Source organism: Ranitomeya variabilis, chromosome 1 (genome assembly GCF_051348905.1).
Source record: "Ranitomeya variabilis isolate aRanVar5 chromosome 1, aRanVar5.hap1, whole genome shotgun sequence".
Lineage (NCBI taxonomy): Eukaryota > Metazoa > Chordata > Amphibia > Anura > Dendrobatidae > Ranitomeya > Ranitomeya variabilis.
Window position 1 is genome coordinate 377177309 of NC_135232.1, and position 19737 is coordinate 377197045.

Consider the following 19737-nt stretch of genomic DNA (forward strand, 5'->3'; position numbering starts at 1 on the left):
GTGCCTAACTCAAGCAGCTGAGTACAACTATATATAGAATAACAAGGAAGGATATAAAAAGAAAAAGCAGTATACCCATCTAATCCCAAAAATCCTAAATAGTTCACTAACATGATCCAACTACCAGAGCTCGAACATAAATTGCTAACGGACTACCTTTAATGGAACCTGTAACATCATTTTGCCCTCATGTGCTGCCCCCAATACCGTAACGGTCATGTATTGGTCATCCCTGACATTTGTCTATAGAGCTAGATGCCCCAGTAAATCCCTGGCTTGTAGTCATGTGGTTGGTACTGGACATTGGCTCAGTCACAATCCTCCAGACAATAGTCAGGCCTGCTGTAGTGTGAATGATGGACTGAACTGCTTTATTTCACCACCTTCTCCAAGGAAATGCCACACCTGCACACTGGCAGCCAACTTCCCAGGCAATGCAGACGAGCTGAAAGCTGCTATCAAAGCAACCTGGGCTTCCATAACACCTCAGCAGTGCCACAGGCTGATTGCCTCCATACCACACCACATTGATGCAGTAATTGATGCAAAAGGAGCCCCGACCAAGTACTGAGTGCATTTACTGAACATACATTTCAGTAGGACAACATTTCAGATTTTAAATCATTATTCAAGCTGTTATAAAGTATTCTAATTTACTGATATAATGACTTTTGGGTTTTTACTGGCTGTAAGCCATAATCATCAACATTAACAGAAATAAACACTTGAAATAGATCACTCTGCAATGACTCTATATAATATATGAGTTTCACTTTTTGTATTGAAGAACTGAAATAAATACATTTTTGGATGATATTCTAATTTTGTGAGATGCACCTGTATGTCCCCAGCGTAGTTTTGATATTCACATGCTGCAGAAGCTGCTGGTACGCTCTGAGGCTTCCTGCATGCTGTGAGTGAGCAAAGCTATGTGTGGCGCTCGGTTATGGCATGTAGAAACAACTAGATTTTCCCACCCTCCGCAGGTCCAGCAATGTCTCGCTACTTCACCTCTCATCTTTGCTGACAGCCAACTACTGGTGATTGGGTGAAGCAGTCATTAGTACTGTAGTCAGGACGTCAGCAAAGGCCAGGGGCGGTGGTGGGGAGTCATCTTTGGACCTGCGGAAGGTGAGCCAACTTAGTTTTTACACTGGGGAAAAATTGTAGTTGATAAAATGTATCCCAGAAAACCCCTTTAAGTGCCCGGTAAGAGAAGGCATTAAAGGGAACCTGTCACCAGTTTTTAGTGTGTGAACCAATGCCACAACCTTTCTGAGTGCTTGTACGGCATTTCACGATTGTGTCCATCATCCCCTTACTCCCCTGTATACCACCAAAAATGAGGGCAAGGAGGCGGCACAGATGCCGTCATTTCATCGGCCTCCTCTTTGCCCCCCAAAACGTCCTCCAGTTTCAATTGATGGATGTTTCATCCACATAGCTGAAAGAGATCTCGCACCTGAGCCGGAGGACAGATTTTGGGCTCAGACATTGAGGAAATGACGCCCATCGGACCGGACCAAAAGCATTCATATACATCGCGGGGGAAATAAACAGGTATACAGGGGAGTTACTGAATGATGGACATATTTGTGTAATACAGTACAGGCACACAGAAAGGTGGTGGCATTGGTTCACACACAAAAATAACTGGCGACAGGTTCTCTTTAACATCCCAATTTCAAAGCAGACCAGGCATGTTGTGGTTATCTCTTAATTTTTGGACTTCTAAACCTAGCAAAGGTTCGACTAGGCATAAGGCAGTGTTCATTTTGTGCACATGCTGATATAGAGCCCCCATATAGATACATTAGATATAGACGTCACAGATCCAGCTGCTGTACCCCCTCACAGCTCAATGCGCCCTCTTACATTTTCTAAAAAGAACCTTGTATTGGGTTTTGTTTGCTATGTAGGGGACAACGGGCGGTGCATGCATTCTTTTCTGGCCTTACCATTCCAGTATGTTCCCGGAAGCATTTCTTCTTTCTCCCCTGATGGATTCACACATTTTCCACTCTGAAATTGTAGCTTTGGTTTGCAGGTTGTACATTCATCATAGCCTGGTCCGGTACATGTCTCACATGTTCTATAACAGGCATCGCATTCTCTCTCCACATCATCAGAATAGAATCCGAGACCACAGTCACTGACGCACAACCCATCTGAAAATGCAGAAGAAAGAAAACATATAAGCCCTCTTCCCCATACAGGGTTATCTCATGGCTGCATTTACCCAATTCATCTTAATTATTTTAAGAGGGTGTAGGGTCAGCTCAGCACGGATGTAAGGGTATCGCTACTACGACCACTGAAACTAGTGAAACGGGTCCCCGGGTGTGAACAGCTGTTCTAGGTGCTTTTAGATTATCTCCATTGTGACCACAAGTGGTTGGATGGTATGGTGACCTTGACAATATGCCATGAATCACGCAGACCAGAATCCATTCCTTCAATAAACTTATAGCAATTGATAGCAGCCTCAATACTTTTCCAATATCTCTTCTGTATCATAAACAGCCATTGCATCATTACGTGGGTTATGGAGTACTTTCCCAGCTATCCTGCTCTGGCCTTCACTTCCTTTATCCACCGCTGTAGCCAGAGGCATATCTAGAGGGGGCAGGTGACTCATCCTAATACGGCTGTGCGACGTGTCTCCCCCGGCAGCTGCATTTTACAGCCCCCTAGACTGAGCGTCGGACGTTCTCTTAGCCGACAGCCAGCTCAGGGAAGGTGCAGCACTCTGACCACCAGGTCAGTGTGACGTCAGCAATGTTATCCGGTCATGGGATAACGCTGCTTACGTCAGGGCCGGCTCCAGGTTTTAATGGGCCCTGGGCAAAGGAATCTCAGTGGGCCCCTTTAATACATACCATAATTCATGATACACAGATAAGAAATATAAGTATAGTACAATGCCAAATATTTCACCTACCTCCTACATTACATGAGTGATATCTATTGTAAATTCTACAATAGCTCAGAAATCTGCGAATCCTAGCAGTGCACATTTTAGACTAGATAGTATAGTCCTCTATACACTATTATGGGCACCATATAATGCTCCATGTACTATTATGGGCCTCATATATTGTTCCATACAGTATAGTATGTCCGATATATTTCTCCATATAGTATATAATTGCCTCATATAAAGCTCCATATAGTATATAATGGCCTCATTTATTGTTCCATACAGTATAATGGCCCCATATAATGCTCCATATAGTATAGAATGGCCCCATATATTGCTCCGTACAGTATAATGGCCCCATATGGTGCGCTATACAGTATAATGGGCTCCATACATAAAAAATAAAAAACTCACCTCTTCTTGTTCCCCACAGTCCAGGTCTCTTCAGCGTCTTCTGACTCTTTTCACTACTCGGCAGAGGGCACGCTGTAGTGACATCATCATGCCCTCTGCCCTGAGACATCACAGAGAGTCAGATGACGCTGAAGATACCAAAGCTGCAAGGAACAAGGAGAGGTGAGTATTTGAGGAGGGCCAGTGCCAGAGCTAGCACTGGGCTCCCCTGATCCACGGGTCCCATAGCGTGTCAGTGTCCCTGATGGTGAGTGGATCCCCCATTCATCCAGGACCCCAGCACTTGCCCAGGGGCGCCGAATGGTGACGCCGGCCCTGGCTGACATCACTCGCCGGCGCTGCAGAGGCATGAAGAACATTGGTGAAAAGTGCTCCAGTGGAGGTGAAGACACTGAAAGTTTAGTGTAAGAGGGGGAGATGTAGTGTGGGGGGAGAAAAAGATTTAGTATAATGGTGGATGGGGATGGGGAAGATTTAGTTTAAGGGGGGAGATTTAGTGTGGGGTTGGGGAAGATTTCGTGTAAGGGGGTGGGGAAGATTTGAGGACACAGTTTAGGAAGCAATGATGGGAAAGGTATGGACACATTATGGGGAGCAGGATACATTTGAAGACAGTATGAGGAGCAAGGGTTGAGAAGGGGGCTCGTGTGAGGAAACAGCACAGGGGATGGGTGCAGACACAGCATGGTTGATGGACGTGATGGATATAGACACAATATAATGAGTGGGGGGGATGGGTGATGCACAGTATGAGGAGTGAGGGGGGGAATGTATGAGAGGGATAGGTGCTGACACAGTATATGAGTGGGGAAGATGGGTGCAGACACAGTATGGTGAGTGGGGAGATGGTGCAGACACAGTATGAGAAGCAAGGGTGGAATGTATGAGAAGATGATGGGTACAGTATGAGGAGCGAGGGTGATGGGATGGGTGTGAACACAGTGTGGGGAGTCAGGAGATGTGTGAAGAGGCAGTATATAGAATGAGAGGGTAAATATGTGAGAGGAAACAGTATGAGGAGGGAGGTGGAAACGTTTAAGGAGATTATTGAAGGGAATCATGTGAGTGGGCACAGAATAGAGACTGAGTAGTGTGGGGGGGGGGGGTAGAATGGAGGGATAGTGTAAGGGCACAGCCAGGAGGGTACAGTATGCCAAAGAGGGGGAGTTTGTTGAGGGGGTACAGTATAGAGACTGTGCCCTATAAGGGGGACACAATGTGAGAGGACAGTGTGAAGAGTGGGCCCAATATGGAAAGGAAAGGGCAGTGTGGAGGGCATCTACCATAACAAAGACAGGGTGTGTCATATTTTGTGCAGTTAATATAGTGAGGGGCTGTTATTTATTCAGGGGCTCAGCTTGGGCAGATACTTTTAGTCAGGAGCATTGTAATGACATTGCTATTTTTAAGGTGTGAGGATGTGCTGCAGAAGACCTGTGGAAATGGGAGTCTGCAGAGGTAAGCTGTGGATGAGAAAAGTCATCATGGAGTCTGGGCAAGATGAAAAAGAAAAGAAAGAGAACGACTCCCATCAGAGACAAAGTCCTCTATCAGGTATCTGGATGTAAAAACAATTGTGACACTGACTATTTGTTATATTTTTATTTATGTTAGGCTCATTAAGGGGGTTGTCCAAGTTTATGATGAGTCTGTACGCTGTCAGAAGTCTTTGATGCGGCCGATTTGCATACTGCACATGGGGTCACGTACCAACTAGACATGCATGGCCTCACTCAATGAAAATGAATTGAGCAAGACCGGACACATCTTTTCGATATGTGGCCAGAAGTATACAAATCGCATACTTGTGCTAACATGACCATCCACACTTGGCACCGGCAAGAGAGAATCCTAAAAGTGTGCTGTGTATACGCTTTGAGAATTCAGAAGTCTGCAGTCACATAGAGTGACTGCAGACTTTCATCTCAAACCTGGGCAAGCCCTTTAATTATAAAATGAAGTACTGTAGCAATCCAACAGCATGTAATATACTCACTGTCAGGACTTCGCTCTGCTTGCAGGTTCCAACAGTCATCACATGGCCACTTCACTCATATGCAATTTTCATACTGACGGTCACGTGACAACTAGCTTTTCTTCCTGCTTCTCTCAGTTTTTTCACTAAACATTCAGAGAATTAGGGAGTGCAGCTTGACAGCACGTGACTAAGTGTGCAAATTGCATATATACTTGAGGAGGGGGGCGCCAAACTAAATTCTTGCCCTGGGTGTCAGAAAATCTAGATACACCTCTGGCTGTAGTGGTCCCTTGTGTCCCCTCCTGGTCAGAATGGGATTAGTCCAATCTTCCAGGGCCACACGGTGCCCTGTAGCCCTCTCCTTACTATCCCCCTTGGGTTCTTTCTTCCTACATATTTATTTGCTACTGGCCGTACCCACCTCACCTGGCAGATTTCTTTTTAGTATTCATTTGATCTCTGTACTGCGGCCGTAAGAGAGACAGTTACTGGCAAATTACTTTGGTCTCGAACTTGCTGTCTTTAATTTCTCTGGAATAATCACACCCTCCATTTGTGGCCTTTTTCTCAAGAGCATTACCCCCCTAATCCTAGAATCTAAAATCTAGAAAAACAGGAACTGAATTCCTAATACCCATTTAACTCCTTCAACCATGGTTTGGCCAAAAGTTAACACTGTCTGTAGGCTAACTAACTACTGCAGGATCCAAAGTAGATCAAACAATATAAAGTGGGGACAATAAGTATTTGATACACTGCCGATTTTGCACATTTTCCGACCTATAAGGGTATGTGCCCATGATCAGGAAATAGCAGCGCTTTGGACGCAGCATATTTTTGCTTTATCCAAAACGCTATGTTCAGTCACGCAGTTAAATCCATAGGTATTCATTGAACAATGCAGATTTACCCCATTAAATACTAGTCTCCACAACAGAAATTGACATACTGCGGCTTGTAAACCCGCACCACGGGTGAGTTTGTGCAGCATCAAATAGAAGCACAGTGGGCATGGGATTTCTATAAATCCCATCCACTGTACTTGTATCGTAGAACATAAGTGACGCAGGTGAGCTCCGTCCAAAACGCTGCTATTCCGGATCGTGGGCACATACCCTGAGAGGTCAGTAATTTTTATCATAGGTACACTTCCACTGTGATAGACATAATCTAAAAATAAAAAACAGAAAATCACACTGTATGATTTTTAAATAATTAAATTGCATTTTATTTCATGAAATAAGTATTTGATCACCTACCAACCAGCAAAAATACTGGATCTCACATACCTGTTAGTTTTTCTTTAAGAAGCCTTCCTACTCTGCACTCATTACCTGTATTGATTGCACCTGTTTGAACTCGTTACCTGGATAAAAGACACCTGTCCACCCAATCAATCCCACTCCAACTACTTCACCATGGCCAAGACCAAAGAGCAGTCTAAGAACACCAGGGACAACATTGTAGACCTGCACAAGGCTGGGATGGGCTACAGGACAATAGGCAAGCAGCTTAGTGAGAAGGCAACAACTGTTGGAGCAATTATTAGAAAATGGAAGAAACACAAGATGACTGTCAATCTTCCTCGGTCTGGGGCTCCGTGCAAAATCTCGACTTGTGGGGTAAGGATGATTCTGAGAAAGGTCAAGAATCATCCCATAACTATATGGGAGGACCTGGTCAATGACCTAGTACACTATGCCGTCATGGACTAAAATCCTGCAGGGTAAGCAAGGCCCCTTGTTCATGCCAGCACAGGTCCAGGCCCGTTTGAAGTTCGCCAATGACCATCTGGATGATCCAGAGGAGGCATTTGAGAGGTTCATGTGGTCAGATGAGACCAAAATAGATCTTTTCGGTGTCAACTCCACTTGCTGTGTTTGGAGGAAGAAGGATGAATACAACCCCCAAGAACACCGTTCCAATCATGTGGGACACATCACACTTTGGGGGTGCTTTTCTGCAAAGGGGACAAGACAACTGCACCGTATTGACGGGGGGGGACTGATGGGGTCATGTATCACTAGATAGATTATTGAAGATGGGTCGTGGCTAGGTTTTCCAGCATGACAATGATTCAAAACACACAGCCAGGTCAACTAAGGAGTTGTCTTTGTAAGAGTGGCTTTGTAAGAAGCATTTCAAGGTACTGGAGTGGCCTAGCCAGTCCCCAGACCTGAATCCATTAGAAAATCTTTGGAGGGAGCTGAAATTCAATGTTGCCCAGCGACAGCCCCGAAACCTGAAAGATTTGGAGGAGATCTGTATGAAGGAGTGGGCCAAAATCCGTGCTGCAGTATGTGCAAAGTTGGTGAAGAACTAAAGGAAATGTCTGACCTCTGTAACTGCAAATAAAGGTTTCTGTACCAAATATTAAGTTCTGTTTTTCTATTGTATAAAATACTTATTTCATGCAATAAAATGCAAATTAATTATGTAAAAATCATACAATGTGATTTTCTGAATTTTTTTTACATTCTGTCTTCAACGGTTGAAATGTACCTACGATAAAAATTACAGACCTCTCCATTCTTTGTAGGTGGGAAAACTTGCAAAATCAGCAGGATAACAAATACTTTTTTTTCACACTGTGTATAACCAGGTCAATGCATCACATCAATACAAAGGTTTTCAGAAGGGATGCCAACAGCTCTTCCACTCCTTCACAAGGGTTTCATGGTAATTTTATATTGTCTCAAAATTGGGAATCAGGATTTGATTTGCTTGGTGGCTAAAGTTAATACTTTTGCCTTGCAGTCCAGCCTAGGGGAGCTTCTGCATGGAGTTTGTATGTTGTCCATGTGTTTGTGTGGGCCTCCCTTAGTGCAATGTCAATAAGGCTCCTGACATAACTTCCCTATCGGGGACTAGTGACAATCTCTGTACAGAGCTGAATATGTAGGCTGTGGTAATTGGTGATGGCGCTCAAGTTACCTGTCAGATAGAAACCTTCCTCACAATATATGCACTCATTTTCAGCACAACTGAAACATGATGGTTCACATGGGAAGCATCTCATTATTGAGTCGTTGCTGTATGTGTTATCCGGACAGTACGTATAACAGAAATTCTGAAACCTGCGAAGAAACATAATGTGGTTATCCATAAAAGAGGGGTACAACAATATTACTCAAGTTCCGTTAAAAAGACTAAAGATCTGACAATTTTGTCTGATAATACCAACTGCAAAAATGGGAGTTGTCAGCACAAAAAGACTAATGCTGGGCATAGCTGAGCAGTTCAGTACACCTTTCCACCATCTCATTCTTCTTCCACTTCTGATCTTCCTTGGCCCCTATAAGGCCTGAGCTGTAATTCAAGGAAGATAGGGGCAAAGATAGATACAAAACAAGTAAATGGGGAGGTGACTACATGGTTTGGTGACGTAGTGTGCCCTGAGCGCCTGTGCTTGGTTTGAACTGCCATTTTGTGCTGATAGAGTACCTATATAAATGAAAATAAATGTGTCAACTCATTCACAGATTAGAAAAGTTCTATAATTGGTAATATATTAAAATATGGTAGGGGAAAATTATCGTAACTGAAAACAAAAAGTAGAGCAGCTGTCCTAAGTGACCAATCAGGATCAAGCTTACATTTTTAAAATGGCTGGTGAATAGTGTGAACTTTAAGCCGATTGGTTGTTAAGGACAGCTCCTTCAATTGTTTTCTGCATAAGTTCTGATGAAAGTAGACAGATCTCTTATGAAGTCATTAGCACTAGAGAATCTAACCCAAATTCCACAATTACCTATGGAGTTAAAGGAGTTGTTCAGGTTTCGAAAAACATGGCTGCCTGCTTGTAAAACTATTAGGCTGGAGTCACACTAAGCGTATGAAAAATCAGTCCAAGTCTCCCTGCCGAGAGTCGCACGAATGTAATGCGACTACAATCCGATTTTTCACACCTAGCATCCGATTTACATCCAAATGAAGAGTAATTTTCTAAGTCATTTACACATAGATCTCAAAGGAATTATCCTTCAAAACACACTCATATCTATATCTATCTATATATATATATATATATATATATAAAATACCCTTATATACTCGAGTATAAGCTGACCCGAGTATGAGCCGAGACCCCTAATTTTGACACAAAAAACTGGGAAAACGTAATGACTCGAGTATATGCCTAGGGTAGGAAATGCGGCAGCTACTGGTAAATTTCAAAAATAAGTTATTTGAGACATCAGTAGGTTAAATGTTTTGGAATATCCATATTGAATCAGGAGCCCCATATAATGCTCCATACAGTTTATAATGGGCCCCATAAGATGCTCCATATTAAAATATGCCCCATATAATGCTGCATAAAGGCTGATTATGGCCCCATAAGATGCTCCATAGATTATGCCCCACATGCTGTTGCTGTGATTAAAAAAAAATGGCATACTCACCTCTCTTCGCTCAGGCCCCCAACATTTGCGATATTCACCTGTCCCCGTTCCACCGCCGGGCGCAGCTCCGTCTTCCGGGTCTCTCTGCAGTGACTGTTCAGGCAGAGGGTGCAAACTAAACACGTCATCGCGTCCTCTGACCTGAACATCACAGCCAGAGGACGCAGAAGATGGAGCGGCGTCCGGCGTGGCAACAGGGACAGGTGAATATCGCACAATGCTCACCCTCCCCATTATACTCACCTGCTCCCGGCATGGTCCCTGCTTCTCACTGACAGATGGTCTCGGCACCGGCAGCTTGTTCTGGTGTTCAGCAGTCACTTGTACCGCTCATTAAAGTAATGAATATGCATCCATATTCATTACTTTAATGAGCGGTACCACGTGACCGCTGAACACAGGAAGAGCAGCCGGCACCCGGAGACCATCGGAGATACAGGGAACGTGCCAGGAGCAGGTGAGTATGTGACAGCTGCCGCTCCCCCACGACCCCCTGGGACAATGACTCGAGTAAAAGCCGAGAGGGGCACTTTCAGCCTAAAAAAATGTGTTGAAATTCTCGGCTTATACTCGAGTATATATGGTAGATAGAATAAAAGCCGGCAAGCTCAATAGGCTGCATGGGTAGCAATCGCATTAATGGTAAGCAGTTTTTTGCTAAATTTAAGAGCAGATAACTTTGAAGTGTTGGTGGAAAATTTCCTCAAAACATACAGTGGGGAAAAAAAGTATTTAGCCAGCCAACGATTGTGCAAGTTCTCCCACTTAAAAAGATGAGAGAGCCCTGAAATTGACATCATAGGTAGACCACAACTATGAGAGTCAAAATGAGAAAAAAAATCCAGAAAATCACCTTGTCTGATTTGGCAAGATTTATTTTGCAAATTATGGTGGAAAATAAGTATTTGGTCATTAACAAAAGTTCATCTCAATATTTTGTTATATTTCACCAAATATTGTGGCTATGGAAACAAGATATCAAGGAAAATGGAATCCATCATTGCTAGCAGATTACTGTTGGACAATTGTAAGGGAAGATCCAATGCAGGAGTACCAGAGACAAGCAAAAAAGGATTTGTCACTGAATGTAGTGTACATTTTGTAGTGCAATTTCTGTGTCTGTTTATAATTCGCAATAGTGTTTAGACATGTTTCAGTTATTTGAACTGCTGCTAAGTTTCCTCTAAATATATATTAGAAAATTGTCATAACAAAATATTCTGTATTTTTATATTTGCAAAAATAATAATGTTTCAAAGTGCTGAAACTTTTATGCATTAATTATATTTAGCAATAAAAGGCTTTGATATCATAGAAAGAAGAGCCAACTAAAAATTTTCATTGTCAAATTTGAATTCAGGAGGTCAAAATCATTCAGAAATGTCTCATTTCATAACTGAATCTGCCAACTTGTGAAAATATGTAGAATGATGAAACCTGTCAGCTGATTTATCATCGCCAGACCAAGGGCAGCAAGAATCAAAGCTTTTCAGGGCATGACTGCATGAATGCAGCCAGGTATATTTTTCTCTGAAACGCTAAGGCTACTTTCACACTAGCGTCGTACTCGGCCCGTCGCAGTGCGTCGGGCCGACGTACCAACGCTAGCAGTGAATGCGCCGCACAACAGGGGCAGCGGATGCATTTTTCCAGCGCATCCGCTGCCCCATTGTGAGGTGCGGGGAGGTGGGGGCGGAGTTCCGGCCACGCATGCGCGGTCGGAAATGGCGGTCCGTCGGCAGCAAAAACCGTTACATGTAACGTTTTTTGCAGCCGACGGTCTGCCACAACACGGCGCAACCGTCGCACGACGGTTGCGACGTGTGGCAAAGCGTTTTAATGCGACGCTAATGCAAATCAATGGTGAAAAAACGCATCCTGAAAGCACTTTTGCAGGATGCGTTTTTTCAACCAAACGACGCATAGCGACGTGCAGTGCACGACGCTAGTGTGAAAGAAGCCTAAGGCATTTAAAGATCCCAGTGCTTCTGCTGGTCATTGACAGGTCTGTCCCTCATGTTACATATAGAGAGCTATGAAAGGCATAGACCCATTTTTTAAAATAAATTCTTACGTATATATTACCTGCCTTTTTGATGCACACAGCAGCGCTTTATCACTCCCTTTTTTATAACAATTTTTTTTACATTTTTTTTTCTATATGTGACTTCCGCCTCAGTACTAAAGCATGGGGAGAGTTTGCTAATCTGAAGAGCGGTAATGTCACTCAGAAGAGGAGCAGAACAGCGCTGGATCCCAGAAAAGGGGGCAGTAGGTGAGTATATTAACACTAGTGATGAGCGAATATACTCGTTACTCGAGATTTCCCGAGCACGCTCGGGTGTCCTCCGAGTATTTTTTTAGTGCTTTAGTGCTTTAGCCAGCATAAGTACATGTGGGGGTTGCCTGGTTGCTAGAGAATCCCCACATGTACTTATGCTGGCTAAGAGATGTAAATCATTCAGCTGAGGTGATGAAAACTAAATCTCCGAGCACTAAAAAATACTTGGAGGACACCCGAGCATGCTCAGGAAATCTCAAGTAACGAGTATATTCGCTCATCACTAATTAACACACATATGCACAGATTTAGTTAAAAAAAAAATCTGAAAAAAACAAACAAGGTCTTTCCAATCCTGTGCAGCTCCTTTAAATCTATGCACTCTTGTGAGCTGGTATAATTTATGTGTGGCCCTAATTTATGTAATACATGTATTTTTGCCTTTACTAAACCCACTCCAAAGCATCTTGTACATAAATGAATGTGCACTTTATTAAGTAAAGGGTAAACTTACATATAATAACGGGTAAAGCAGGAAGAACACAGATCAGGATCATCTAGAATAAAGAGATACATTATTATAACATTTCTGAAGATTCGTTACCTAATAGCAGCTAATTGGAAGAGTGTTAGGAAATGCAGATTATGAATTGAGATTAATGTCGGTGCGTTATCATTCCATTTTAACACACTAATGGTAGTTAAAGAAAAGACATAAACTGGATGTGTAGGACAGGTGAAGGCCAATGTCCAGTGCATACTGTGTAAAATAAATGATCGCAGCAGTCTATCCACTCTCATCTGTGGACTTCCAGACATGGACCAAATTAAAGTGATTTATCCATGATTGTTATGGCACAAAGCCCTGCCTATAAATGCCACATTATCAATCAAATGGGACTAATGCACAGATGTTAAAGGGAAGGTATCATCACTAGTGATGAGCAAGTATACTCGTCGCTAGGGTTTTCCCGAGCACGCTCGGGTGATCTCCGAGTATTTGTTAGTCTTCGGAGATCAAGTTTTCATCGCCGCAACTGAATGATTTACAGCTAATAGCTAGGCTGAGTACATGTGGGGGTTGCCTGGTTGCTAGGGAATCCCCACATGTAATCAAGCTGTCTAGTAGCTGTAAATCATTCAGCTGCGGCGATGAAAACTCCGAACACTAACAAATACTCGGAGATCACCCGAGCGTGCTCGGGAAAACCCGAGCAACGAGTACACTCGCTCATCACTAATCATCACAAAATGACCTACTGTTTCAATCAGTTTTCGTGTATTTTTAAATAATTTTGGGCATTTTTTGGCATATTGCGATCTTCACTAAAAAATACATTAAATTACTAATCTTGCATTTTTTACTCTGGTCATTGTCATTGTTTGTTTTAGCATCATACTTCATATCCTTTCGAAATTAGTTTTCAGGAGTTTTCTTATGAGAGGCAGGATCACCATGATTGACAACACCTCAAACCAGCTGATAACAAAGATTCCATCAATCACAATCGAAATACCAGAATTGCTGTTTTATAATTGCTGCAACTTCCACAAAAAATACAATAAAAGTAATCAAAAGATTGCATGTACCCCAAAATGGTATCAATAAAAACATCAGCTCGCCACGCAATTTATGTGTCCTCATTCAGCTCCATCGATGGAAAGTGTTACACACAACGGTGGATTTGTGGACCCACTGTGCCACTGGGCCACCTGCCCACTGGGCCAGCCTATGCAGCTAAATGGCTTTCTGGTGTTCACTAGAGCTCCTGATGGTGGAGACAGACTGAGATGCACGTAGCCACCAGGCACAACTCCTCTGCCAAACCCGGTACTGCAGCTGCTGACCCCAGGGGCAGGTTCGGTGCTACTGTTTAGGGCTAGGTCTCTGTTCAGACTAATAAGTTCTGGCACCTCTACAGAACGGTTACTGACACAGATTCGGGCTCGGTTCAGACATGTCTCTAGGATACTAAATCAGGGTTGGACCGCATATGGACCTGGGGACAATGTTCAGGCATTCAAAGTTCTTGGACCAGGGGACAAGTTTCAGGCACTGGCAGCTCCTGGACCAGGGGACAAGGTTCAGGCACTGTCCACTCTGGGACCAGAGGACGAGGTTCAGGCTATGGCCACTCCGGGACAGGGGACGAGGTTCAGGCACTGGCCGGTCCAGGACCAGGAGATGAGGTTCAGGCACTGGCCACTTCGGAACCAGGAGACAAGGTTCAGCACTGGCCACTCCGGGACCAGGAGACGAGATTCAGGCACTGACCACTTCGGGACCAGGGGACAAGGTTCAGGCACTGGTCGCTCCAGGACTGATGTACTTCAGGAACAGGACAGGCTGCTCCGGGACCAGGGGACTACAGATACAGGACTGGCCACACCAGGACCAGGGAACTTCAGGTAAAGGACTGGTCACACCAGGACCAGGGATACAGGTTCAGGACAATGGCCGCACCAGGACCAGGGACCTCACAACTCACTAATAGTGCACCTTACTCACTAATGACTCTACACATTGCTTGGCAAGTCCCTAAGGGAGAGGGAGTCTTTTATACAAGATGCCTACCAGCTATTGAATGGGTGCCATCTTGCAGATGCACTAATTATACTAAATGCCTCTCATCCACAAGCTGAAGGCATTTACTATATGTGCGCTACCACTTTAAGAGCACACAGAGCAGGAGGCAGGAATCTTATCGGGGACTGCACCGAGGGCTGAGGCGGTGAGTAAGCCAGCGTCCCTGCATGGAGGGAGAAGGAGACACTATGCAGGAACGCTGGACATAGGGCTACAGAAAGATAAAAAAGTTGTCGTGTTGCTCGTTTTTACCACACAATGAACAAAAAAAAATGTCGGAATTGCATCTTTTTGCCATTTCACCGCACTTTTAATTTTTTTTCCCCATTTTCCATTCCATTATTTAGTAAAATAAAAGGTGTAGTTCAAAAGCACAACTTGCCCTACAATAAACATGCCTTCATTATAGCTATGTCAATGAAAAAAATAGTGCTGCCAATCACCCACCAGACTATATAGTGGTTATCCTGATGAAGAAGTGTTGTATGCTTTGAAACACGTTGACAGCTAAAAACCACTTCCAAACACTTTTCACTGTACTCTCATCGTCTGGTGGGAGATTGGCAGTGCAATTTCAGATCCATCTTTCCATTTGTCCACATGTTATCTGTCTGGATGATCCAGAGATGTGACTGTCACAACCCCATAAGGTGAGTATAATCCGTTTTTCTGTTTTCTCTCTTTTATACTGGATAAGACCATATTTGCTCTTCATTGTCTCCCCAGCCTATTTTTAATGGAAATGTGGCTATTGCAGGAAGGGGTTAAATATCTTGTATCGCTAACATTTGCATCTGACCCACCGGTAACCTGTAGAATTTTTCTATAATTATCTTAGTGGCCTTTGGCTCCATAGTTTGTTTTCTCAGAAGCATTTTCCTGTTATTACATGGATTTGACTGGGATTAACAAGGCCATTTGTTTAATGAAGACCCTTGTGACAAAATGACAGTTGTGTCACTCTAACGTTGAAGTGTTGCACATGCCCGGAAATTTAGAACCAAATAAGCTGAATACAGTCGGCATTATCCTGTTTACTACTTCCCTTAAATGGAAGATTTTGACAGAAAATGACCTATTGTATCAGGTTTTTGCAGTAAGTGTATTTTTTCTAGTTATTTTTTCATTTATATTTACATAGCACAATCTGTAATAAAAATACAAATTAGTAATCTTGCAATTTTCAAACTGGCCACTGGTTCTTTTTAGACTAACTTAATATTGTTTCAGGAAACAACATGTGTACTTAGAATGGTCAGACCTAACCCTATCTTATATGTTGAAATGAGCCTGTGCAAAGGTCATTGTGAAGGAAGTGGTAGCAGGATCACCCTGCTGAATTTAATGACAATCTGTCAGCTCTCCCGACGTGTCTGTTTTAGTAAATACTTTTATTTCCCATGAAGTAACTATTCTGAAACATATTTTCTTAGTCCTGTATTTTTTGCCATTTGTTTGTTTTTTTCCTGGAAATTAAAGAATAAATTGTCAATTGGGTATTAATATTCTCTTTTTAAAGGACGGTGTCCCTATACAGCCAGGCAATGATTGGATAATGGCAGACTATGTAGGGACAGCGCCCCAACTTTCTAAGACCCAGATCTCAAGCATATTTTAAGGGGGAAAAATACAGAAACAAACAATGTAAAGTTCTAAGAAAAGATGATCCAGAATTGTTATTTTATAAGAATAAATATATAATTGTCTAAGGGTCGCTTCCGTCTTTCTGTCTGTCTGTCACGGATATTCATTGGTCGCGGCCTCTGTCTGTCATGGAAATCCAAGTCGCTGATTGGTCGTGGCCGTTTTGCCGCGACCAATCAGCGACGGGCACAGTCCGGCGGCAAAATGGCCGCTCCTTCCTCCCCGCAGTCAGTGCCCGCTCCATAATCACCTCCAGTCAGGGCTCACACAGGGTTAATGGCAGCGGTAACGGACCGCGTTATGCCGCGGGTAACGCACTCCGTTACCGCTGCTATTAACCCTGTGTGACCAACTTTTTACTATTGACGCTGCCTATGCGGCATCAATAGTTAAAAGATCTAATGTTAAAAATAATAAAAAATCGTTATAGACTCACCGTCCGTTGGCCCCTCAGATCCAGAACTGGCCTTTCCCGCTCCTCGCGATGCTCCGGTGACCGCTCCATGCATTGCGGTCTCGCGAGATGATGACGTAGCGGTCTCGCGAGACCACTATGTCATCATCTCGTGAGACTGCAATGCACTCTTGGGACCGGAGCGCGCGAGGAGCGTCGGTAACCGCTTCGCCTGGATCCGGGGCCATCAGAAGGTGAGTATATAACTATTTTTTATTTTAATTCTTTTTTTTAACAGGGATATGATCCCCAGATTGCTATATACTGCATGGGCTGTGCAATATACTACATGGGCTGTGCAATATAATATGTGGGCTGTGCAATACACTACGTGGGCTTTGCAATGTACTACGTGGGCTGTGCAATGTACTGCGTGGGCTGTGCAATATATTACGTGGCTGTGCAATATACTACGTGGGCTGTGCAATATACTATGTGGGCTGTGCTATATACTACGTGGGCTGTGCAATATACTGCGTGGGCTGTGCAATGTACTACGTGGGCTGTGCAATATACTACATGGGCTGTGCTATATACTACGTGGGCTGTGCAATATACTACGTGGGCTGTGTTATACACTACGTGGCCTGTGTTATACACTTCGTGGCCTTTTATACACTACGTGGGCTGTGTTATACACTACGTGGGCTGTGTTATATACTGCATGCGTGGGCTGTTATATACTACGTGAGCTGTGTTATATGCTACGTGGGCTGTTATAAACTACGTGGCTGTGTTATATGCTATGTGGGCTGTTATACACTCCGTGGGCTGTGCTATATACTACGTGGCTGTGCTATATACTCTGTGGGCTGTGTTATATACTACGTGGCTGTGCTATATACTCCGTGGGCTGTGCTATATACTCCGTGGGCTGTGCTATATACTACGTGGGCTGTTATATACTACATGGCCAGCTGTGAACAATCAGCGACTGGAGCAGTGTGGCAAAAAAATGAAATTGCTACAAGCTGCGTTTACGCTGGTCGCCGCATCGTCAAAACGACGCATGTGGAAGATCCGCATACTGCGGCACGACCTGCGTACCTAATGTTAAAGATAGGTACACAGGCCGCAAGCCGGCTGCATGCAGAAGTAGGCGGAGCTAGAGGCGGAGGTGCGGACGAGGGCGGGGCTTCACGGAGGAAGTCCGCACCCCTCCGCAGCTCATGCAAATGCTAGTGTGAAACTAGCCTTATTCTAAAATCTTCATAAATAAACTACATACATATTCTAGAATACTCGATGCGTTAGAATCGGGCTACCATCTAGTAAGTAATAAACATAATTCATAAAAGTAACGTCAGGAAAGCTGGCCATTTCTCTTTGGGCATCCTGTTTAAGCTTCTCACATCTCCAGGACTGTAGCTGAGTACCGGTGTTGAGTGATCCAAGTATGTAGACATGACTGGTGCTTGCAGCAAAATGGGAGTGAAGGATGTGTTACTGAATGACCTTGCAATAGAGTTATGTATGTGTTGGGCAAGTGCTGGTTTCAAACCATAAGCCCATAGGGGCTGGAATAGTAGTCAAATCAGGCCACAGCTGGCTAATGTAACTGTCCGCTGAACGCCCATTTATCTCAATGAGAAATGAGGAATAATTCACTACAATACACCACTGGCAGCAGCCTGTCTTCTGCAGAAACCAAGGATGTTGAAACCCAGTGTGATCAATCCTTCTTTCCCCTGCCATCTGCCATTGAAGAACTGCCAATGGATATTGATCTAATGTACATGAACAGCTATAGGCAGGTTTCAGCGTTATTTTCTGCAGCAAAACTTGATCTCTTGGCAGGAAAGAAGCTCCAGAAAAAAAACCTTTTTTTCCTTGGTTTTTCTTGCGTTTTTTTGTGTGCGTTTTTTTGCGATGGTTTTGGCATGCTGCATTTGTCTCTTGTGCATGCTGATAAAGTTTAGTGTTCAAAAAAAATTCCTATTCTATAGAATCAGGTTTTGGCACAAAAAATGCAGCAAAACCTGATACCTGCGTTTTTGGTGCTTTTTTTTATCACCACCCATATTCATTTCAATCGGTGAAAAAACCTGAAAGTAGTGACATGTTCTATGTAAAAAAAAAACATGCTTTTTGTAACCCCACCTCCCACCACTGATTTACACAGTTCTGTCAATGTCCAGTGTACACAGAAAGCTGCCAATCAATTTTGTGGCTGGGGTTATACAGAGCTCTGCATTCATAGCACTGCTACATCTGCAGCAGAGAAAACCGTGATTGTATCAAAATGACAGCAAGCAGCCTAGTAAGTGATGCATCACTGGAATCAATGTCTCAGCTCCTACATCATGCTGCTCTCAGATCAACCTGCTGACAGTTTTCCTAATGCTCTTTGCTGGTAAGGATAAAGTTCGGGTTCCTATCAATCACAATTGGCCCATGCAAAGACAATTTTTTTCAGACAAGTTACCTCAATACTGCACGCAGACAAGCTGTGAGTCAGACTGCTGTATAATTTGTGCTAGAATCGCATCCCACTGCACGGACTGGCCTGGCACCTCTCCTGACTTGAGCAGGACAGCGTGATGGCTTACTTTGCAGCTGTCAAGCTCAAGTCAGGAGAGGTGCCAGGCCAGTACCAGGTTTTCGATGTGATTCTTGCACGAGAAATATGGCAGTCTGTCTCTGCCTTTACAGAGAGTGTGGCCAGGAGTGCAGTTTGTAAGGCGAAATGAAGGAGACTCTACCAAGCCCTGTGAATTAAATATCCCTTCTTGAGCCTCAATTTAGAATATTAATGGGGAGTTTTTACTTGAAGGGGTGTTTCATTTAACTTAAAAATTTGACATTTTATCTACATTTCAATTTGTCAACTGGGTACAACAAATGCTAAATCTATGATGTTGCTTAATTACTTATATGAACCTACCTACGGAGCATTCCTTGCATCCATCTGCACAAGGCACACATTCTTCACTGTCTGGATCTTCAACTTCTCCTACATGGGAAAAATGTTCAAGATATATTGTGAGATGTAGAAGTTTGATAACACCAGGTTATACCTGAGAGAACACTTTGGAGCAGTAACCATATTGTTTGTG

At 43.5% G+C, this 19737-nt stretch overlaps 1 protein-coding gene across 1 annotated transcript in view; it reads right to left on the reverse strand.

Moving 5' to 3' along the window:
• PCSK5 (proprotein convertase subtilisin/kexin type 5) overlaps positions 1-19737 on the reverse strand; it is a 738778-nt gene that overhangs the window by 83566 nt on the left and 635475 nt on the right. The window contains exons 24-27 of the mRNA XM_077249026.1: positions 19566-19634; positions 12511-12553; positions 8247-8389; positions 1959-2168 (exon numbers count right to left, since the gene is read on the reverse strand). Coding sequence (XP_077105141.1) covers positions 1959-2168; positions 8247-8389; positions 12511-12553; positions 19566-19634 — 465 coding nt within the window. The remainder of the gene's footprint in view (positions 1-1958; positions 2169-8246; positions 8390-12510; positions 12554-19565; positions 19635-19737) is intronic.